Source organism: Mustelus asterias, chromosome 13 (assembly GCF_964213995.1).
Source record: "Mustelus asterias chromosome 13, sMusAst1.hap1.1, whole genome shotgun sequence".
Classification (NCBI taxonomy): Eukaryota; Metazoa; Chordata; class Chondrichthyes; order Carcharhiniformes; family Triakidae; genus Mustelus; species Mustelus asterias.
Genome location: NC_135813.1, coordinates 95825411 through 95845696, shown reverse-complemented (window position 1 = coordinate 95845696; position 20286 = coordinate 95825411). Strand labels below are relative to the sequence as shown.

The 20286-nt window shown below is 42.3% G+C and overlaps 2 protein-coding genes across 5 annotated transcripts in view; both read right to left on the bottom strand.

Moving 5' to 3' along the window:
- Window positions 1-6196, bottom strand: part of LOC144502910 (acyl-CoA dehydrogenase family member 10-like) — a 64318-nt gene extending 58122 nt beyond the window's left edge. Inside the window, exons 1-2 of one of the 3 annotated variants that reach the window (XM_078227324.1) lie at window positions 5980-6196; window positions 3018-3072 (exon numbers count right to left, since the gene is read on the bottom strand). The gene's annotated coding sequence lies outside the window, so the exon portion shown is untranslated. Of the gene's footprint in view, window positions 1-3017; window positions 3073-5979 lie in introns of those variants that run through there. The other 2 variants (XM_078227322.1, XM_078227323.1) reach the window with 2 other exon arrangements.
- A 5158-nt stretch (window positions 6197-11354) lies between these two features.
- The window catches only part of LOC144502907 (sodium- and chloride-dependent GABA transporter 1), a 105976-nt gene continuing 97044 nt past the window's right edge, over window positions 11355-20286 (bottom strand). For both annotated transcript variants that reach the window (XM_078227320.1, XM_078227319.1), the window contains exon 13: window positions 11355-19353. In XM_078227320.1, coding sequence (XP_078083446.1) covers window positions 19204-19353 — 150 coding nt within the window. In that variant the 3' untranslated portion in view covers window positions 11355-19203. The remainder of the gene's footprint in view (window positions 19354-20286) is intronic.

The window sequence follows — 20286 nt, the reverse complement described above, 5'->3', positions numbered from 1 at the left end:
TTTCCTATTTTTGTCTAAGCTTAAATATCTGTTCCTGCCATTGTTGGCATTATAAATCGTTTAGTTCCTTCGCAGGTTATAAAGTAAATTTAGCCAAGTCTGAGGCTATGCCATTAGGAAGGCTTAGAGGGCAGTCCCCTCCCCTCCCCTTTCCCCTTTAGGTGGACCTCTTCTGGTTTTACTCATCTTGGTATTTTCATTACCACCTCATTCTGTCAGCTGTACAAGGCAAACTTTACCCCATTACTCACATCCATAAAGCGTTATCGACATCACTGGACCTAAATCATGGCTGGGCAGGATAGGGCGGCACGGTGACACAGTGGTTAGCACTGCTGCCTCACAGTGCCAGGGACCTGGGTTCAATGCCGGCCCTGGGTCACTGTCTGTGTGAGTTTGCACGTTCTCCCCGTGTCTGGGTGAGTTTCTCCTCGATGCTCCGGTTTCCTCCCACAGTCCAAAGATGTGTAGGTTAAATGGATTAACCATAGTAAATGTGAGGGGTTACAGGATATGGCAGACAGAGGACATGGGTAGGACACTCAGGCAGAGAGTCTGTGCCGACTCGATGGGCCAAATGGCCTCCTTCTGCACTACAGGGATTCTATGATTTGGATGAGTATATTACCAAGGTTGCTTTACCCTCTACAGATGATACCAGCTCCTTTAAAAAAAAATAAAATAACAAAAAGAAACCTCACTTGAAACTGGCTAAATTGCAACTTTCAAGTTCAAAAAGGGGCCTTGACGTGCCTAATATAAAATAATATCAGCTAGCCACTCATCTTAGAATTATACGGGAATGGTTAAAAGACCCCAATTCCATTTGGCTTGAAACTGAGGCTTGTCAGACTAAATATACTTTACAAACGCTTTTGCTTCTATGAAATTTTAAGACAATAACAGACTAATGTGAGAATCCAATAATTTTAACACTCTAAAGGCTTGGAAGAGGGTCCATGATTTAGAGGGAAGATCTATGTTAACTTCTGCTCTCACTCCTATACAGGGAAACCCTGATTTCCCTCCAGGTCTCATGGACCATGGTTTTGACACTGGGTGTGATAGGGGACTCACAAAGATTGGTGGATCTGATTAGAGGGGCTTCCTTTTTATCTTTTGATCACTGTGTCAACATGTGATAGCCCCTGACATTCTTTTTTTTTAGATACTTATAACTTAGAGACTTCATTCTTAATAAAACAACCTTATATCTAAATGCCAGTGTTTCCCCTGTAGAAAAACTATTACTACTCATGGAATCTAAATGATTGATTAGTAAGTTTTATGACACTTTATGTTCTAAAATGCAGGAGGTACTGCAGATTTGAGAAACAGATCTCGCAGTGAAGAGATCTGGGAGAATGCAAATAAAATTTCTGTTTGTAAAACAGAGAAGGCGAGTCAAGTAAAAATTTCACATCATTTGCATATTACACCAAGGACGCGATCTTCCCAGCCGTTTACGCCCCGCAGCTGCTGCTGCAAGTGAGTTCAGAGAATTTGGTGTTCAGACAAATCCGTTCACTGCAGTGGGACCAGACGATCTCGCTGGTGTGAACGGCCAGAAAATTCCACCCCAAATATAAGACACAAGGGCCAATCTCTTCCAAGATGATGCTGGAACGAGGCAACTCCCTGCGAGCTGTGCCCAGCATACCTTCTAATTCTACCTTTTATTCTCGTTCTACGCTTCTAAAATTTCACCCTAACTCTTTCACATTAATTCGATCTTTCTCTGCATCCTAGCTATGACTGTAACACTGCATTCTGCACTCTCCCCTTTCCTTCTCTACGAACGGTATGCTTTATCTGTATAGCGCACAAGAACCAATACTTTTCACTGTGTATCAATACATGTGACAATAACAAATCAAATCAAATCAAAAGGAATTCCCAATCTCGTACACCCTGCCACCGATAATGGAGAATTTGGTGCTCAGCCAAATCTCCATTCACAGCAGCAGGATTGGAGAATCCCGGCCGTGGATGAGGTTGGGGAATTTCTGCCAAGGTGGCCCTGCCATAGCTCGACTGTGCCAAACATGTAAATCTGCAATAGGGAACTACATACTGTGTCTGGTCTTGTGTCAAAATAAAAAACTATTGGTCAGGTATACTTAAAGAGCTGGAAAATATATTTGATATAACCTTGAAGAGGGATCCAATGTTTTTGACTCTGGGGCTTCCAGATAAACGTGATAATTGGCGAAAACGAGAAAAAGGTTGTACAGTATTCTAACATTTACAGCACAAAAAAAATTTTATATTCTTGGATCAATGACAAGTCAGCTTCTGTACATAATAGGCACCAAGTAATAATAGAGTGCATTCCAATGGAATTTCTAACTTGTATCATAGAATTCCTATAGTGCAGAAGGAGGCCATTCGGCCCATCGAGTCTGCACCAACCACAATCCCACCCAGGCCCTACTCCCATAACTACACATATTTATCCCGCCAATCCCTCTAACCTGCGCATCACAGGACACTAAGGGACAATTTAGCATGGCCAATCCACATCTTTGGGCTGTGGGAGGAAACCGGAGCACCCGGAGGAAACCCATGCAGACAAGGGGAGAACATGCAAACACCACACAGACAATAACTGAAGCCGGGAATCAAACCCAGGTCCCTGGAGCTGTGGGGCAGCAGTGCTAACCACTGTGCCACCCATACTTTGATCTAATTCATTCCAAAAAGTGAAGGGTCCCTATCTTAAATATACAGGTTGCAGTGTCAGATTTACTTCTACAAGACTTTTTGTAGAACATGCAGTACAGTCCCTAATATCCCATAGGGGAGGATATGCACCCCTTCTCCCTCTCTTTATTATCTTATTCTTTTTCTCTTCATCCTTTTATTCTTTTTTATGTTAAAATGCTGGGTTAGATGAATCAAGTGTGTTTTCTTTCTAGACAGTGAAATGATTGTGCTGTACTGTACCAATTTTCTAGGTGTGTAGTTTTTTTTAAAGAAAAGGAATAGACTCAAATAAAAATATTTACAAAACAAACCTGTAGCTTTCTCCCCAAAAAGCTGCTGAGCCTAGGTCGATTGAAAAATCTGAAACTAAGAGTAATGCATTTTTCTTAGAATATTAAGGGTTATGGAAACAAGATAAAAGTTATGACACTTCTGTGTTACGAGTCAGCCATGATCTAACTGAATGGCAAAATGGACACAAGTGGCTGAATGGCCTTATCCTGTTCCTAATCCATACCTAGATCAAAGTTGGCTTTAGTTGAGGACAATATTACAATTTTCTAGTATTCTTTGTTGCAGTAATTCCAAATATTTATGCTCTAACTACAAATATACAGTATGTTTAGCTGAAAAAGAGACTTTGGGGCAAATTTTGATTCAAATATTCACTGTTTTCTGATCAGTGGCGCTCTCGAGTCAGTCCTGGCTCATATGGAAATCAGCATTTCCATCTGTTTAGTGGGCCCGGACTGAAGTATCCGGGCCCGTTAGCATCCTCCCCCGCCATTCCCCCCCCCCCCCCCCCCCCGGCCACCCCTCCCCCATCCCCTCCATCCCCATCCCCACCCCCTCCCCTCCATCCCCACCCCCTCCCCTCCCCCATCCCCACCCCTCCCCCATCCCCCTCCCCTCCCATTTACTCCTGCTCCCCTTAACGGGGAACAGGCGGCCCGAGCTCACTGGAGGGAACAGAGGTCATTGGCCCCACCCCGGAGATCAGGGTAAGGGAAGAGTGCCCCTTGGGCATGCCAGCTGGCACTGCCCAAGGGTCACCTTGGCACTGCCCACCAGGGATGGGGAGAGGACCGGGGGACCTATGGGGGGAGGGGGGTATTGGGAGGGGCCTTGGGCCTTGGGTGGACCTGCTGACACTCTGCACTTAGAGTTGGGAGAAGGAAGGAAAAGGGCGATTGAGGCTGTCGGGGGGCGGGAGGGTTGTCAGGACCGAGTTCGGGGCTGTCGGGAGGAAATCGGGGCTGGCAGGGGATATCGGGGCTGGTTAGTGGGACCGGGGGTGTTGGGACTGTCGGGGGGAGGACTTGCAGCTAATTATCAAGAAAGGAGACTCCATAACTTTCATTTTCACTGTTTGTGGTGTATCCTGTACACCTCATGGAAGGACAAAATCACGAGGGTAGCAGTCCTCTCAAAAGCAAATCTTCCAAATACTTTGGCAGACGCCAAGCAGAAGTGACTTGGCCAGCTGTGTAAGTGAAAGTTAGAAGATGGGCAAGTACCTCATGATTTTCTGTATGGCAAGTTAGCCGGAGGCAGACATTCAGTCGGATGGCCAAAGCTTCACTTCATGGGTGCTTTCAAGCATGACATGAGGGCCCTAAACATTCTCACATCCAGGAGACTTTGATCACTGACAGGCTGACATCATCTGTGGGCCCATGTGCGTCACCATGACGATCAGTGGCTACAATAGTGTGGCAACAGACACCAACACTGAAAACAGCAAACCACACAACAACTCATCGGCAGACACTAATACCGAAAACACCAACCCACTCAACACTTGGTGAACACTTCATATGTGACACTTGTGTCACAACCTGCCTCTCACAGACTGATCACTTCAGCCATTAGCAAAGGTGCACCATATTAAGGTATTCCATCCCCAAAAGGTTTGATTTGCTGCCTGTCCATCATCTATAAACATATGGAAGGATGCCGTTGGACCCTATCTCATTACTTTGAAATACTGTATCTTTCATTCCAAAGTGCATTATAACCGCTTGAGTAATTGAAGTGTAGTCATTGTTATAATTTAAGAAATACATATTATTACACTTAAATGCAGCTCGTTCTATATTTAACTGGGGTCATCATTTGTATGATCACGTGTGATTCATAACATTCGTTCAATGTTGTCAGTCCTGTGTGTCAGCTCACATCTCCTCAAAATCCCACTTCCTTCTGCCAATTCACAAATAGCTGTGCACCGTGCACTGTTGCCTCTCTTTTGTCACTATCTTACACTAATGTAGCACAATTCTTCAAGTCCCCCAGGTAGCATTTCTTTATAATCAGTTTTAATTCTTTCATGGGATGTGGATGTCACCAATTAGGCCAGCATTACTGTCCACCCCTGATTGCTTGAGAAAATTGTGGCCAGCTGCCTTCTTGAACCACTGTAGTCCATGTGGTATAGGTACACCCTCAGTGTTGTTAGGAAAGGAGCTTTAGGGCTTTGATCTTGCAACGGTGAAGGATCAGTGATATAATTCCAAGTCAGGATGGTGTGTGGCTTGGTGGGGAACCTGCAGTTGGTGGTGTTCTTTTGCATCTGCTGTCCTTGTCCTTTTTGGTGGTAAAGACCACATGTTTGATTGGTGCTGTCAAAGAGCTTTTGTGAGTAACACAGAAACTAGAAGCAGGAGTAGGCCATTCGGCCCTTCAAGCCTGCTCTGCCACTCATCTTGATCATGGCTGATCGAATTCAATATCCTGATTCTCCCCTTCCGCCCATATCCCTTGACCCCCTTTAGCTCCAAGAGCGATATCTAATTTCTTCCTCAAGTCAGTCTAGCTTTTCCTCTAGTGTTGAACAGCACTTATCTGTGCACCATCTTGGTACATCACAGAACGACACTCTTGATGCTGTTCCCAATTTCATACATGGTGCAACCTGAGACCAGTGTCTGCGTTCAGTATTTGCCAGCTCTCTTGCATACATTTTAAATCGCACAACGAAACCCAGGGGCAGCGACTTAGTCAAACCCCTGGCATTAGTAAAGAAATAAAAGGTCCCAAATGGCAACCAGTATATGTAAATTATAATGTCAAGGCACAACTCGGCCTGCAATGTTAGGTGGAGTTACCTCACTCCAGATGCTGCCTGACCAGCATTTTCTGTTTTTATATTAAATAGGACCTGGTGGTTTGAACAATATATAGAACGCACTCAAATTTCTAAAATATAATCTACTTTGATGCGCCTGATTATTAAAAAAAAACAAATTTAAAGTAAATGGAAATCTTTCTCACTGTTTTTCCAAAATTAGATTTGATGCTGAAGAATGAGATGCAATTGAGTTTGCCTGGTCACTGGGCAGGAATCAGGTCTCTAATTGAACTTTATATCCAGCCGGGTGTACTGGGGCAAAGTGGTTTCTAATTTTGGCGCCATGTTACCCTCACACTGCTGCCCTCAGGATGAAACCCTGCTCGAGCTGCAACTCGACGCCTCCACTGACATCATCACAGCGCGACAGCCTCAGCCGGCCCGCTGACAGCGAGCGCGGCACCAACTTCACCGGCCCGTCGACATCATCACTGCGCGACAGCCTCAGCCGGCCCGCTGACAGCGAGCGCGACACCAACTTCACCGCCCCGTCGACATCATCACTGCGCGACGAGGCGGCACCTCGCCATCTTGGTAAAGGTCGGGCCAAAGACAAGAGGCGGAATTTCTTTCCGGAGCCGGTTTATAAATACGCTCAAGCTCAGTCGTGATCTTATTAGATGGCGGAGCAAGCCTGCGGGGCAGAATGGCCTACTCCTTGTTCATGTAACTGAGAAAATGAAGTTAAGCTGCACAGCTTTGTTCTGATGTGGAGATGCCGGCGTTGGACTGGGGTAAACACAGTAAGGAGTCCTCACACAACACCAGGTTAAAGTCCAACAGGTTTATTTGGTGGCAAATGCCATAGCAAGTCTCCACATCATGCCTACAGATGATGTCAGCCTGACCAGAACAAAGCTGGTAAGGAGTTTAACAACACCAGGTTAAAGTCAAACAGGTTTATGGTATTTGCTACCAAATAAACCTGTTGGACTTTAACCTAGTGTTGTTAAACTCCTTACCAGCTTTGTTCTGGTCAGGCTGACATCATCTGTAGGCATGATGTGGAGACTTGCTATGGCATTTGCCACCAAATAAACCTGTTGGACTTTAAGCTGGTGTTGTTAAAACTCTTACTATCGTCTGTAGGCCTATGTGTATCACCATGACGATCAGTGGCTCCAGGCAGCAACACTGAAAACAGCAAACCACACAAAACCTGACACTAATACTGAAAACACCAACCCACCCAACACTTGAACATTTCATACGTGGCACTTGTGTGGCAGAACCTGCCTCTCGCGGATTGATTTCTTCCGCCAGTAGCAAAAGTGCACTATGTTAAGGTATCCCATCCCCAAAAGGTTTGATTTGCTGCCTGTCCATCATCTTTAAACATATAGTGTGCTGTAAATTTTCTATGTAGCCACTTTCCTCCTTCACTGTGCTATGGGGGAGACAGCGGTGTGGTGGTAATGTCACTGGACTAGTGACCCAGGTAAATGCTCTGGGGAGATGGGATCAAATCCCACTAAGCCTGTAATTGAAAACAACTCTCAGTAATGGTGATCCTGAAACTATTCATCGATTGTTGCAAAAACTCAGGATGGGCAACAATTGCAGGCCTTACTGCTGGTGTCCACATCTCATGAAAAAAATGTTCCCATTAAGCCAGTGAATTTCCCACATTTAAGAGGTCTCTTCTGAGTCAGCAATGCTATGGATCCTTTAAGATCCCTTGCTCTTCTAACGTCCTCTCATTTTGGGAACTATCCCTTTGGGATTGGAAAATTATGCATGCAATTCCACAATTCAAAACAGGGAAGAGAGGGAAACCAGAGAATTATTGCCAGTTAGCCTAACATCTGTTGCCAGGAAATTACCAGAGATTGTAATTAAGGATAAATTGCCAATTGTCTCATTCTATCAGCTGATCAGAGAGAGCCCGCATGGAGTGTGGAAGGAAGCGATAAGTTCCTTATTCAATTTGAATTGTCACACTATCTATTCAGTCAGGCAGGGGAAGTTAATCGGGGTGTTAGTGTTTAAAATGAATATTAAAATAAATGGTGGCAGTAAAAGATATAGACAATACATTAAATCAGTCTTAATGCCTTACCTGTCACATTTCTAACAACTTGGGTTTTGTTGTATTATGCCTCTGTAAAATCTAAGGATATTTTGCTACATCATTTATATACCATTATTATATACTGCTGGAGAACAAGGCTGCAGTGCCAACTTTGTCTCTGCCAGGCCTGAGGTGACTGTGGAATTCGTACATTCTCCCTGTGTCTGCATGTTACTTGGGCAAAATGTTGTCTCTATTGTTTTAATTTGAGGTGCTGGATCAGACAGAGATAGAGAAAAACACTGGTACAAACAAATCTGATGTACTAAGTGGTCTGTTTCTCTACTGTAAAAGTATTTTTTATTCACTCATGGGATGTGGGCTTTGCAGACTGGGCCAGCATTCATTGCCCATTCCTAATTGCCCTCGAGTAGGTAGTAGTAATGAGCTACCCTCTTGCATTGCTACATTCCGTGTGGTGTAGGTACAGCCACAGTGCACAGGGAAGGAGTTTCAGGATTTTTGCCGAATGGCAAAATGTCTAAGTCAAAATGGTGAATGGTTAGGAGCGGAATTTCCAGGTGGTGGTGTTGTTCCCATGTATCTGTTGGTCTTGTCCTTCTAGATGGTAGTGGTCGTCAGCAGTAAGTGGTAGTTAAAATCAACGATGATCGCAAACTTGTTAAATGAAGGTTACTTTGATCATAGCTGCCACTTGGCCCGTTAAAAAGAACAGTGCTGGGGTTGTCAGGGATTTATATTTGTATTGCTAATTAGAAATAAGGTACAAACTTAATTAAACCTACTTAAGTGTTGCCGTGAAAGGAAGGATAAGCCTACAGTTAGATTCATGCTAGACAAAGGTGTTTGGTCAGCCCAAACAGTGCTTCAAGGGGGTTATTGCATGAAAAGTAAACAAGCTGAGAGAAGTATTAAGTCATTGCTTAGTAACCAGGGGCACCTTTAGGGTAGGAATGTTTTTTGAGTTTAGTTTTAGCTGAATTTATTGTAGTTGGGGCTAGGAAGCAAGAGAGCAAATAGCTCTCAGCTATTCTAGAAGCAGAAAAGGCATACAATTGAGTAATGCGTATGAAAGCAAACTCCAGGGGAACTGAAGGACAGTTAGTTCTAGAAACCAGGAAATGGAAAAGAAGCTCCAGGAATATTGAGATAATGAGAATCAAAGAGGAACTGCTTTTGGAGCAGGATATTGTTTATGGAAGTTATAGTCAGACCCGGGAAGTGCTGATGATGTTGGCTAGAGGCAATCCACGTATGTGAAGCATTTGTAAAGTTTGCTGCCCAGATTTCCAGTGTTTGAAGCAATAATATTCCGTTTGGGGCTGAGAACCTGAGTTTGTGTAGAATTTTGGATACATGTTGCAGTTCAAGAGAAAGGAAGCCTGAAAGGAGAGGTGGAACACCTGGTGCTGGATCCCTTGTTAAAGATGGAGCAAAAGCTTTGTTTGAGAGGATAGTTGAAAAACCTGGAGTGGATTATTAATGAAAACAGCCGATGAAAAGCATTAAAATGTTGGAAAATCTCAGCATCCTGAAATGTTGGTTCTATTCTCTTAAGACCATAAGACATAGGAGCGGAAGTAAGGCCATTCGGCCCATCGAGTCCACTCCACCATTCAATCATGGTTGATTTCAACTCCATTTACCCGCTCTCTCCCCATAGCCCTTAATTCCTCGAGAAATCAAGAATTTATCAATTTCTGTCTTGAAGACGTTCAACGTCTCGGCCTCCACAGCCCTCTGTGGCAATGAATTCCACAGACCCACCACTCTCTGGCTGAAGAAATTTCTCCTCATCTCTGTTCTAAAGTGACTCCCTTTTATTCTAAGGCTGTGCCCCCGCGTCCTAGTCTCCCCTGTTAATGGAAACAACTTCCCTACGTCCATCCTATCTAAGCCGTTCATTATCTTGTAAGTTTCTATCAGATCTCCCCTCAACCTCCTAAACTCCAATGAATATAATCCCACGATCCTCAGACGTTCATCGTATGTCAGGCCTACCATTTCTGGGATCATCCGTGTGAATCTCCGCTGGACCCGCTCCAGTGCCAGTATGTCCTTCCTGAGGTGTGGGGCCCAAAATTGCTCACAGTACTCCACAGATGTTGTCAGACCCGCTGAGATTTTCCAGTATTTTTTGTTTTTGTTTCAGATTCCAGCATCCTCAGTATTTTGCTTTTATATTATGACGGAAATCATTGTTTGAAAGATTTTAAAGTGTGATTTTTTGGGGGTGGAGTTTAGAAACACTCGTGTGACAATCATCTGGGGGGAATCCGAGAAGAAATCCACAAAAGATCGGTCGAGTAGCATCAGCCATTTGGTTCAGAGTGGGGATTTAATTTTTGAAAACTGGATAGATTGGTGAAGCAGTATTATGTTATAATCAAACATTTCAGGTTTAATAATTTTTAATCTTCTTGTTAAAAACTAATTAGCAATCTTGTGAAATTACAACATGCTGCTGTGCAGAGGGACCTGGGGGTCCTTGTGCATGAGACGCAAAAACCCAGTCTGTAGGTGCAACAGGTGATCAAGAAGGCAAATGGGATGTTGGCCTGTATCACAAGGGGGATAGAATATAAAAGCAGAGATATCTTGCTGCATCTGGACAGGGCATTGGTGAGGCCGCAGCTGGAATACTGTGTGCAGTATTGGTCCCCTTATTTGCAGAAGGATATATTGGCCTTGGAGGGAGTGCAGAGAAGGTTCACCAGGTTGATACCAGAGATGAGGGGTGTTGATTATGAGGAGAGACTGAGCAGATTGGGTTTGTATTAGTTGGAATTTAGAAGGCTGAGGGGGGATCTTATAGAGACCTATAAGATAATGAAGGGGCTGGATAGGGTAGAGATGGAGAGATTCTTTCCACTTAGAAAGGAAACTAGAACTAGAGGGCACAGCCTCAAAATAAAGGGGGGTCAGTTTAGGACAGAGTTGAGGAGGAACTTCTTCTCTCAGAGGGTGGTGAATCTCTGGAATTCTCTGCCCACTGAAGTGGTGGAGGCTACCTCGTTGAATATGTTTAAATCACGGATAGATGGATTCCTGATCGGTAAGGGAATTAGGGGTTATATGGATCAAGCGGGTAAGTGGAACTGATCCACTTCAGATCAGCCATGATCTTATTGAATGGAAGGGCAGGTTCGAGGGGCTAGATGGCCTACTCCTGCTCCTATTTCTTATGTTCTTATGACTCTGTTCCTCCACATTTTATTAAAAAGTAAAAGTTACAAACTTTTAAGCCAGGGTTGCATTCTGGAATCTTCCAGTCTTAACACCAGCTGGGATTGTGAAGAGGTCTTATAAGTAATTCAGTGTAAATTATGAACTTATAATGCTTGACCTTCACAGCCAAAGTATATCCACTGTAGCTGTTGTAACCAGATTTAAATGTATAGTGTAGTATATATGTGTATATACAAAAAAAAACTGACAACACATTTTGGAGCCATAATCTCAAACAATGAATGCAGGACACCGAAACAGTTCTTACTGCATTGTTTATTTTGAAGGCAAATCTTAAAATATTTTACAAAAATAAGTACACTTTCCAAAAATTGAATCCCTGGAATTTATGTTTACAAACAGAGTTCAGTAAAGATCACAAGACAACCAAATAAGATGCAACATCATGCATATAAATATTGTCTCAACAAATTACTGATAACTGCATTACTCTACATGAGAAGCTAAATCTAGACCAATATAGAAAGCTCTTGTAGTTAATAAAATCACGTCATTGTTAAAACATTACTGGATACAGATACATTAAGTGTTGGTACAATAAAAGTAATTTCCTTCCTTAAATTACCCTTTGCCATTGCATCTTATAATTTAGAACTAAACCAAAAGCTGTTTTTATTCTATTCCTGCTCTTTTCAAAGTCTAGAATCAGTGAACCAGCTCCTGATGTTTACGATGTTAAATCCATTCTCATTAGGCGAGGTGAGTCCCACAGGCCCAGGTTCTGCCACTAGGCTATAGAAAACAAATTTACCGTAAATGCCAGGAACTGGCTCTTGGATGCTGAATTCAAGTTTAACAGTGTAAAGTACAATCCTCACCACTTCTGGCTGGGTATGTTGGAGCTAATACAATGCCTGTTACACAGGTTGGATGGGTTAACAGGTAACACCAAGACTGTAGTAAATCTCAGAAATAAATTGAACACTGTAAACAGCTTTATTTAAACCACACCTTCCATAAAGTTAAATGCATGTTAAAAATTTTGTTAAAAAGGTTTTAAAAATAATTAGTTTCACATTAAAATATAATTAAATAGAAATTTGCAACACAGTACTCCTACAGGTCGCCACCAAAGAACTCTGGAATTCAAGTTTGTACAGGCTATCTTTGGCTGTATGGATGCCCAACTATCCCTTTGTGAGAGCCTCCCAGTCTAGTTTTTTTTAAAAAGGGTGCTGGTTCAAAACACACCAAAGTGCAAGAACTGCAGAGCTAACATCAGTCAGCACTATCACAAATTTCTTCACTGCCCAGATTCTGTTCTCCCTCCTCTTCCACTGTGGGCTCACGCTGCACCCAGCACCATTCCTATCTTGTTGGTGTCAGTTCCAAGAATACTGGTTTATAGACTGAAGAATCCAAAGGAAGTGCACCTTGACGAAGCACAAACTACTGAATAAACACCTGATTCTGCCAGACTTGCATGAAATGCTCAATCTGAAGTGGCAACTTTTTAAACTAACACAAATGGAAAATGAGCAGTGGTTAGCACTGACAAAAGAACAAAGAAAATTACAGCACACAAACAGGCCCTTCGGCCCTCCAAGCACCATGCTGCCTGACTTAACTAAAACCCTTCCAGGGACCATATCCCTCTATTCCCATCCTAGTTATGTATTTGTCAAAACGCCCCTTAAAAGTCATTATTGTATCTGCTTCCACTACTCCCCCGGCCGCGAGTTCCAGGCACCCACCACCCTCTGTGTAAAAAACCTGCCTCGTACATCTCCTTTAAACCTTGCCCCTCGCACCTTAAACCTATGCCCCCTAGTAATTGACTCTTCCACCCTGGGAAAAAGCTTCTGACTATCCATTCTGTCCATGCCCCTCATAATCTTGTAGACTTCTATCAGGTTGCCCCTCAACCTCTGTCGTTCCAGTGAGAACAAACCAAGTTTCTCCAACCTCTCCTCATAGCTAATGCCCTCCATACCAGGTAAATATTTTCTGTACCCTCTCCAAAGCCTCCACATCCTTCTGGTAGTGTGGCGACCAGAATTGAACACTATATTCCAAGTGCGGCCTAACTAAGGTTCTATAAAGCTGCAGTATGATTTGCCAATTTTTAAACTCAATGCCCCGGCCGATGAAGGCAAGCATGCCGTATGCTTTCTTGACTACCTTCTCCACCTGCTTTGCCACTTTCAGTGACCTGTGTACCTGTTTATTTTGAAGGCAAATCTTGAAATATTTTACAAAAATAAGTACACTTTCCAAAAATTGAATCCCTGGAATTTATGTTTACAAAGAGTTCAGTAAAGATCACAAGACAACCAAATAAGATGCAACATCATGCATATAAATATTGTCTCAACAAATTACCCAGATCCCTCTGCCTATCAATACTCTTAAGGTTCTGCCATTTATTGTATATTTCCTATCTATATTAGACCTTCCAAAATGCATTACCTCACATTTGTGCTGCCTCACAGTGCTAGGGATCTGGGTTCGATTCCCAGCTTTGGTCACTATCTGTGCGCAGTCTGCACGTTCTCCCCATGTCATGGAGTCACAGAGGTTTACAGCATGAAAACAGGCCCTTCAGCCCAACTGGTCCATGCCGCCCAGTTTTTAAACCACTAAGCTAGTCCCAATTGCCCGCATTTGGCCCATATTCCTCTATGCCCATGTAACTGTCTAAATGCATTTTAAGACAAAATTGTACCCACCTCTACTACTACCTCTGGCAGCTTGTTACAAACACTCACCATCCTCGGTGTGAAAAAAATTGCCCCTCTGGATCCTTTTGTATCTCTCACCTCTCACCTTAAAACTATGCCCTCTAGTTTTCGACTCCCCTATCTTTGAGGAAAGATGTTGATGATCTACTTCATCAATGCCCCTCATTATTTTACAAACCGCTATAAGATCACCCCTAAGCCTCCTACGCTCGGGGGAAAAAAGTCCCTGTCTATCCAGCCTCTCCTTATAACTCAAACTATCAAGTCCCGGTAGATCCTAGTAAATCTTTTCCGCACTCTTTCTAGTTTAATAACATCCTTTCTATAATAGGGTGACCAGAACTGCATGGGTTTCCTCCGGGTGTTCCGGTTTCCTCCTACAGTCCGAAAGATGTGCTGGTTAGGTGCATTGGCTGTGCTAAATTCTCCCTCAGTGTACCTAAACAGGTACTGGAGTGTGGCGACTGGGGGATTTTCACAGTAATTTCACTGCAGTGTTGATGTGAGCCTACTTGCGACACTAATAAATAAACTGGTGTTTTTTGGTCTGTACAAACAATTATATATGAAGATGGACTGTTTAAGGGGAGGGGACTATGTTGGAAAATTCTTAACACTAGTTAGAAACATCCAAAAAAAAAAGCAGGTTACAAACTGATTTGGGATCTGAGTCACTTGGATACAAGATAAAATTTGACTAATCCATTATCACTGAATACAGTTGCGGGAGATCATTCTGCCCCATCCTGTCATTCTAATTTTCTCCAAATCGATTCCAGCGTTTCAGCTTCCATGACATTCCCTATACCATTCTGCCATTATTCATAGTGAAAGAGTGCTCCCTGACATCAGTCCTCTAAGTTCTATTAATTTGTACCTTTGTCCTATGGTGACAGTTCCAACTTGAAATGGTCTTCACCATTTCCATTTCACTTAATACTTTATAAGGACATAAGTCAATTGTCGTTTAAAGGCTGAGTTTTCTAATCTTTCCTCACAGGTGCTTCACCTCTGCCTTTCAGTCAAGTGTCAGGATTTCATGTTCCTCATAATCTAATCCTCAGCATTAGGGATTCGCCCTGTAGCCCTTCTCTATGCACTTTTCCTTATGTCTTGTAAACCAAGACTGAATGAAGTATCTAAATGACATTCCTAGGTTTCCTTCACTACTGCAACAATATTCAAATATTCATCAATTACGTCCCCACAATTTCTTCTTAAAGACCCGGTGCTCTTGTTGAATTTGAATCTACAGTTCTGCCCATTAAGAAATTTGTCTTGATCTTTCTATAGCTCTGTTTTATCGGACCACCACCATGACCAATTTGCACCATGCTTCTGAATCAAAGTTGTTTGTGTAGACTGGAAACAATACGAATCCCAACATCAGTGCCTGGGACATTTCATAAACTGTAGATATGCAACACTTATAAAGGGAGAGCCTGTAAAAGACTAATTCTCATTGAAACAATCTGAAGCATTACAACAATACTGGGATTTAAATTCTATGTATCATTAAGACTCTATAGGAATGCAGAGGAAGGGAACAAGGACGGTCCCAAATCTTTCACTGCTTCATTTTAAGAATAGGGTTAGAATGAGGGTTATTCAGATTGGGGCACTTGATCACCCTTTAAAAATCAAGGATAACTTGGTGCAGATTTGGTGAAGTTTTTCAGAATGGATGAGAAGATAGCTATTAAATATGAAGGCACAAAATTAGATTAGTTGCCAGGAGGTACTGTTTTGTTTAAAGAGGGCTTTGTCTTCTGGATCTGGCTACTGGGAGTTGTGCTCAGTACAGCCATGGACGTGACAAGCTCCTGAATGAAGATGACCTTGCAGTGGGTGGAGGGAATTAAGTAAGTTTCCAAAGTCACGATTCTCCTGAGTTTTCATGCTCTCCTGAGCTTTCTCAACCATCTTATGGAGTTGGAGAGAAAAGTCCCAGTTTGCTCAGCCCCCTGCCCTCTCCATTCACCTGCCTCAGGAGTTAGCAGGAGGGGAGATGTAGGGTTTGATAGTACATGAGGTTGCATTGTCTAACAATTAAACGTTGGGTTTTTACATTGGATGAAAAGAAAGGACTACTGGTTTTGTTTTATCTTTCCAGTAGGGATTTGCCACTGCATCTCCCCAAGCAGCTACTGATATCCGTGTAACCACAAACAGTACTTTGGAGAAGATTTTTAAACTTAATGTAGACCAGTAACTCATTATACATGCACATGAATAATCATCCATTGGTCACGATTGTGACTGTAAACAAAGCAATCCATTGCGGTCAAGTTGTATTCAGGAATGTAAAGAAAAAGACATAAATGCAGTTCATGGTTTAAAACACAGAAATGACGTGATAAAGTATTTGTGTAGTAACTAAGTTACATCCTTTCCTTGCAAAACTAAAAAAGCAACGACAATACTGACAAATTCTAATGTGATTCACTTCAGTTTCCTGATCACAACATACTGTGCAGCAGTTTTATGGAACAAAAAAATGTTATAGACAGCAGTTTTGGTAATAACAGGTTTGTTTTAAACAGAAAAAAATAAACAAATTTAAAGAAAAATCAGTAATTACCAATATAGCAACAATGAGACAAACTTGCAGCAAAATCCAGTTGAGTGTGAAATAAAGACTCATTCCTTTTTCCCCCCCAGTTAAGGATAAACATCCTCAAATTAACTATCAAGTAAAATCCTCCCACTCTCCTTGGACCACAAACCAGCTGTCAGGACATTTTTTATCCAAACTTTCCACCACATTGGCCTCAGGTAGCCACTAAGCTGTGCGAATGTCAGCCGAGACTTCTTTAAACAAAGCCAATCCACCCCCTCCCAAATTCAACTGCCATCCTAAGTAATTTAACCTTCTTGAGCTTAGTGTTGTTCGACTTCCATTCAGCAGAAAATTCACTACATTAACATCGAAAACTAAAAATCAAATTTCATGCATCAGTGAGTTAACACAAACAATGCGAACAGATTCTGGAGCAAGTTTAAAAATGTCATTCTAGTTTCATTTCTAACTACCTTTATTTAACAAATACTTTCTGAACCATCCATCAAAACCTGTTCAGAAATTGCAGGATGAGTGATTTAAGTATACGTCACAGAGAAGCAAAGAAGGAATTTTATCAGGAAAGGCTTTATCAGGCACTGCTCAACAGATCCTTAAAGGTGTTGAAGCAGGCTGAAGAATGGCTGCCTTGTAACTCTCCCAGATTTAAAGAATATGTTTTCTTGTTCCTCCCCCGAGCTTCAATTCACTGAAACCCATGCCGAATGCCAACTCCCTGGGTGCCAGTTATTGTTCACGTGTTTAGGATGGAGGGCTACAGCAGTCTCGCCTGCCCAAATCAAACATCTGTACACATGCACCTGCAGCAAGGGAGTTTCTGGATGGTGGCCAGCAGTGGGAACACTGACCGATTTCCCTTCACTAACCCGGCAGCAGCAAGGTCAATTGTAGCTCTGGGCAAGATCAATTCACTGGGCACACTGGTGACCAAGCTAGAACAGCAGAAGAGGTACCAGCTAGTAACAATGGTAAGTCAGTGAGACGTTGGCAACGGGAAACAAACTGCATTCTCCAGATTTTTAACTTCATTGGTTCTTTTTAAACTTTTAAGTCCAAGCATTTTATTCAGGTTTTTTTTAAAAAACCAAACGTCATAAATATGGAAAAGAAGGAGACTACAATATGATAGCCTGGAATGGAAGAAAGAAGAAGATGTGGATGAGTGATTCCTATATACTATATGCAGTTTGAAAATGAGCGACTTGAGGTTTGAATATTCTCTCTCAAAAGTAAAAAGGTAGAAAATCTACATGGGGGGGGGAAACAGTGGGAGAAAATGAAACTCCTCATCGAGATTGTGATTAAGTACAAGAACTATCATGATATCAACATAAAGACGGATAAGGTTTTAACATCTACAAACAAATCTATGAAAAGAGATCAACAGAGATTATCGCCCTTCGCAAGAGCAAGGACGGCATGGTAGCACAGTGGTTAGCACTGCTGCTTCGCAGCTCCAGGGACCTGGGTTCGATTCCCGGCTTGGGTCACTGTCCGTGTGGAGTTTGCACATTCTCCTCGTGTCTGCGTGGGTTTCCTCCAGGTGCTCTGGTTTCCTCCCACAGTCCAAAGATGTGCGGGTTAGGTTGATTGGCCATTCTAAAATTGCCCCTTAGTGTCCTGAGATGCGCAGGTTAGAGGGATGTAGGGATATGGGGGTAGGCCCTGGGTGGGATTGTTGTCGGAGCAGGTTCGATGGGCCCAGAGGCCTCTTAAGTTACTGTTAGACATGAAGACAACAAATAAATCCCTAAAAAAAGTATGGACTGAAAAAGTGGACATAGATAAACATCTCAAGTCCCTGATTGTCAATACAACCAAAGGCGAGGACTTAACATTCTTTGGTTTGAGAGGAAAATGAGTCAGATTGAACTTTGCTTATGAAGTTTCTCAAGGTCTATCACTTTAAGACCTTTACCAGCCACATCTTTTGTCTTGTGCTGCTATCGATGCTCGAGATTTAAAAAATGTTCATGGACTCATAGGTGGTCACAGCTCGCAAGATTTTATTTTATCATTGTTTTTATAGTTAATTTAACATTTTTAAAATGAAACATTTTGTTTTATTAGTTCTAATTTTTATTAACATTAACTCCTTCTACCAGCACATCAGTTGATGAAGGGATTGGCTTACAATTCCTACTTAAATGAATGGTTCTGTGCTGTCTCCTCCTTCGTGGGTTGTGTTATCATGCTCAGGGGTATTCAGTAGCTTCACATCATTTTATTTTAATCTCATCAACCTGCAAAATACCCGATCTCTTGATCAAATCTGCCTTTCTACCGGATTTGACAACCTGGATAGTCCACGCTAATACTCTCAAACTACGCTCATTTGAGTGTTTTCATTAGTGTGTGGAAAAAGCTTTGGCTTTAGAAGCTATTGAGAGGTATACAACACAGGCTGAAGTATTGGTCATAGTGGTGACTGTTATTTGAGGTGATGAATTGAATCAGCAGGATTTAATATTGCCAACACATTTTGCTGGATAATTTCACATATATATTTTCCTAAATAAGCCCAGTGCCAACAGTTTCACTAACTACCACTGTTACCTTCCACTTTCAGACATTAACTGCTTCTTACGCCATGCTGTCAAATTGTTATCATCTGCTCAGCTCATTGCAATTAAAGTCCCTGGGAATCAGGGACAGAGTGGCTAATTATACATGTCCACACAATTCCAAAACGAATGGACAGTTAAATAAGTCTGTCAACATATCATTAGAATATGACCCATCTGTCTTTAGTGCAAGCTTAAGCAAAGAAAATTTCAGTGAAATTAATTTTTCCCAACAGCCCTTCCATAAGTTTAAACAAACATCACATGTCAGCTTGTTTTGTGAGGTCAATGCTGTCAAAATGGATGGCAGAACATGAAGGACTGTATATCCCGGACTTTAACTTAACCATCAGGTCCCGGTTTTCTGTCGGAATGACATCAGTTATTGGAGATACTGAAGAACGAAGGCGCTGAAAGTCAAGGAAAGAAAATCTGTTTGTTTACATTAAACATGACTTTGGAGAAAATTCATCAAGTTTATGGCCCTGAATTTTCACAGGGTAGACCTGATCTCCTTTCATGGGAGGACAGTGGGCAAATTATGTCACAGGCCATTTTTTACCATTCTACATTGATTTCACCATTTCCCTGAGGTTTCAGCTTGCTCTCCCACAATAAGTTCAGACATACCTTCATTTCAATACCCCAGTTTTCTGTTCACCCTCTGGGACATGCGGCATGACTGTAGACATAATTTCACAAATACCAGCAGCCTGTTAAAAATTAGCCAACGCTCCTACTCTGGATCCCTATCCAGCAATCTTTGCTGGAGGTGGAAGTGAATATCATATCAACATAAATGATTGCACGGTTTACAATTCTTGATACAAATGGGAAGTCAATTTAATTTATGGCAAGCTATCTTCTTTCCTAAAGACATTAACGCCTCCCCAATATGGTTTTTAAGGATACCAGATGCTTTCCATTGGCTCCCCCAAATACCCAGTCTTAATTGAGGAGGCCACTGAGTGTACAGCAGCAGACCTTCCAGCTGTCAAAGTCACTGTGCACACTTGGGGCAATCTTGGAACTTGCCAACCTGAATGTAAGCTCTCTGGATTTGGACTGAGTAGACATTCCATATCTGACAAACAGAACCTTTATCCGTGCGGAATTCTCACCACAGCCACACATGCACGTCAAGTAGAAGAAATTTGTTGCAGACAAATTGAAAAAGCCATCCAGATTCCTACCCCTATTCATCATCTGAGAAACCTGTTGCAAAGTGTGTTACGCGTGAACTTCAATTGAGCACATGATTGTATGTGTTCTTACAGACAAATAGTTTGCTTACAATCATTACCTAAACTTCCAAGTAATGACCACTCTCGCTGATTGCATCA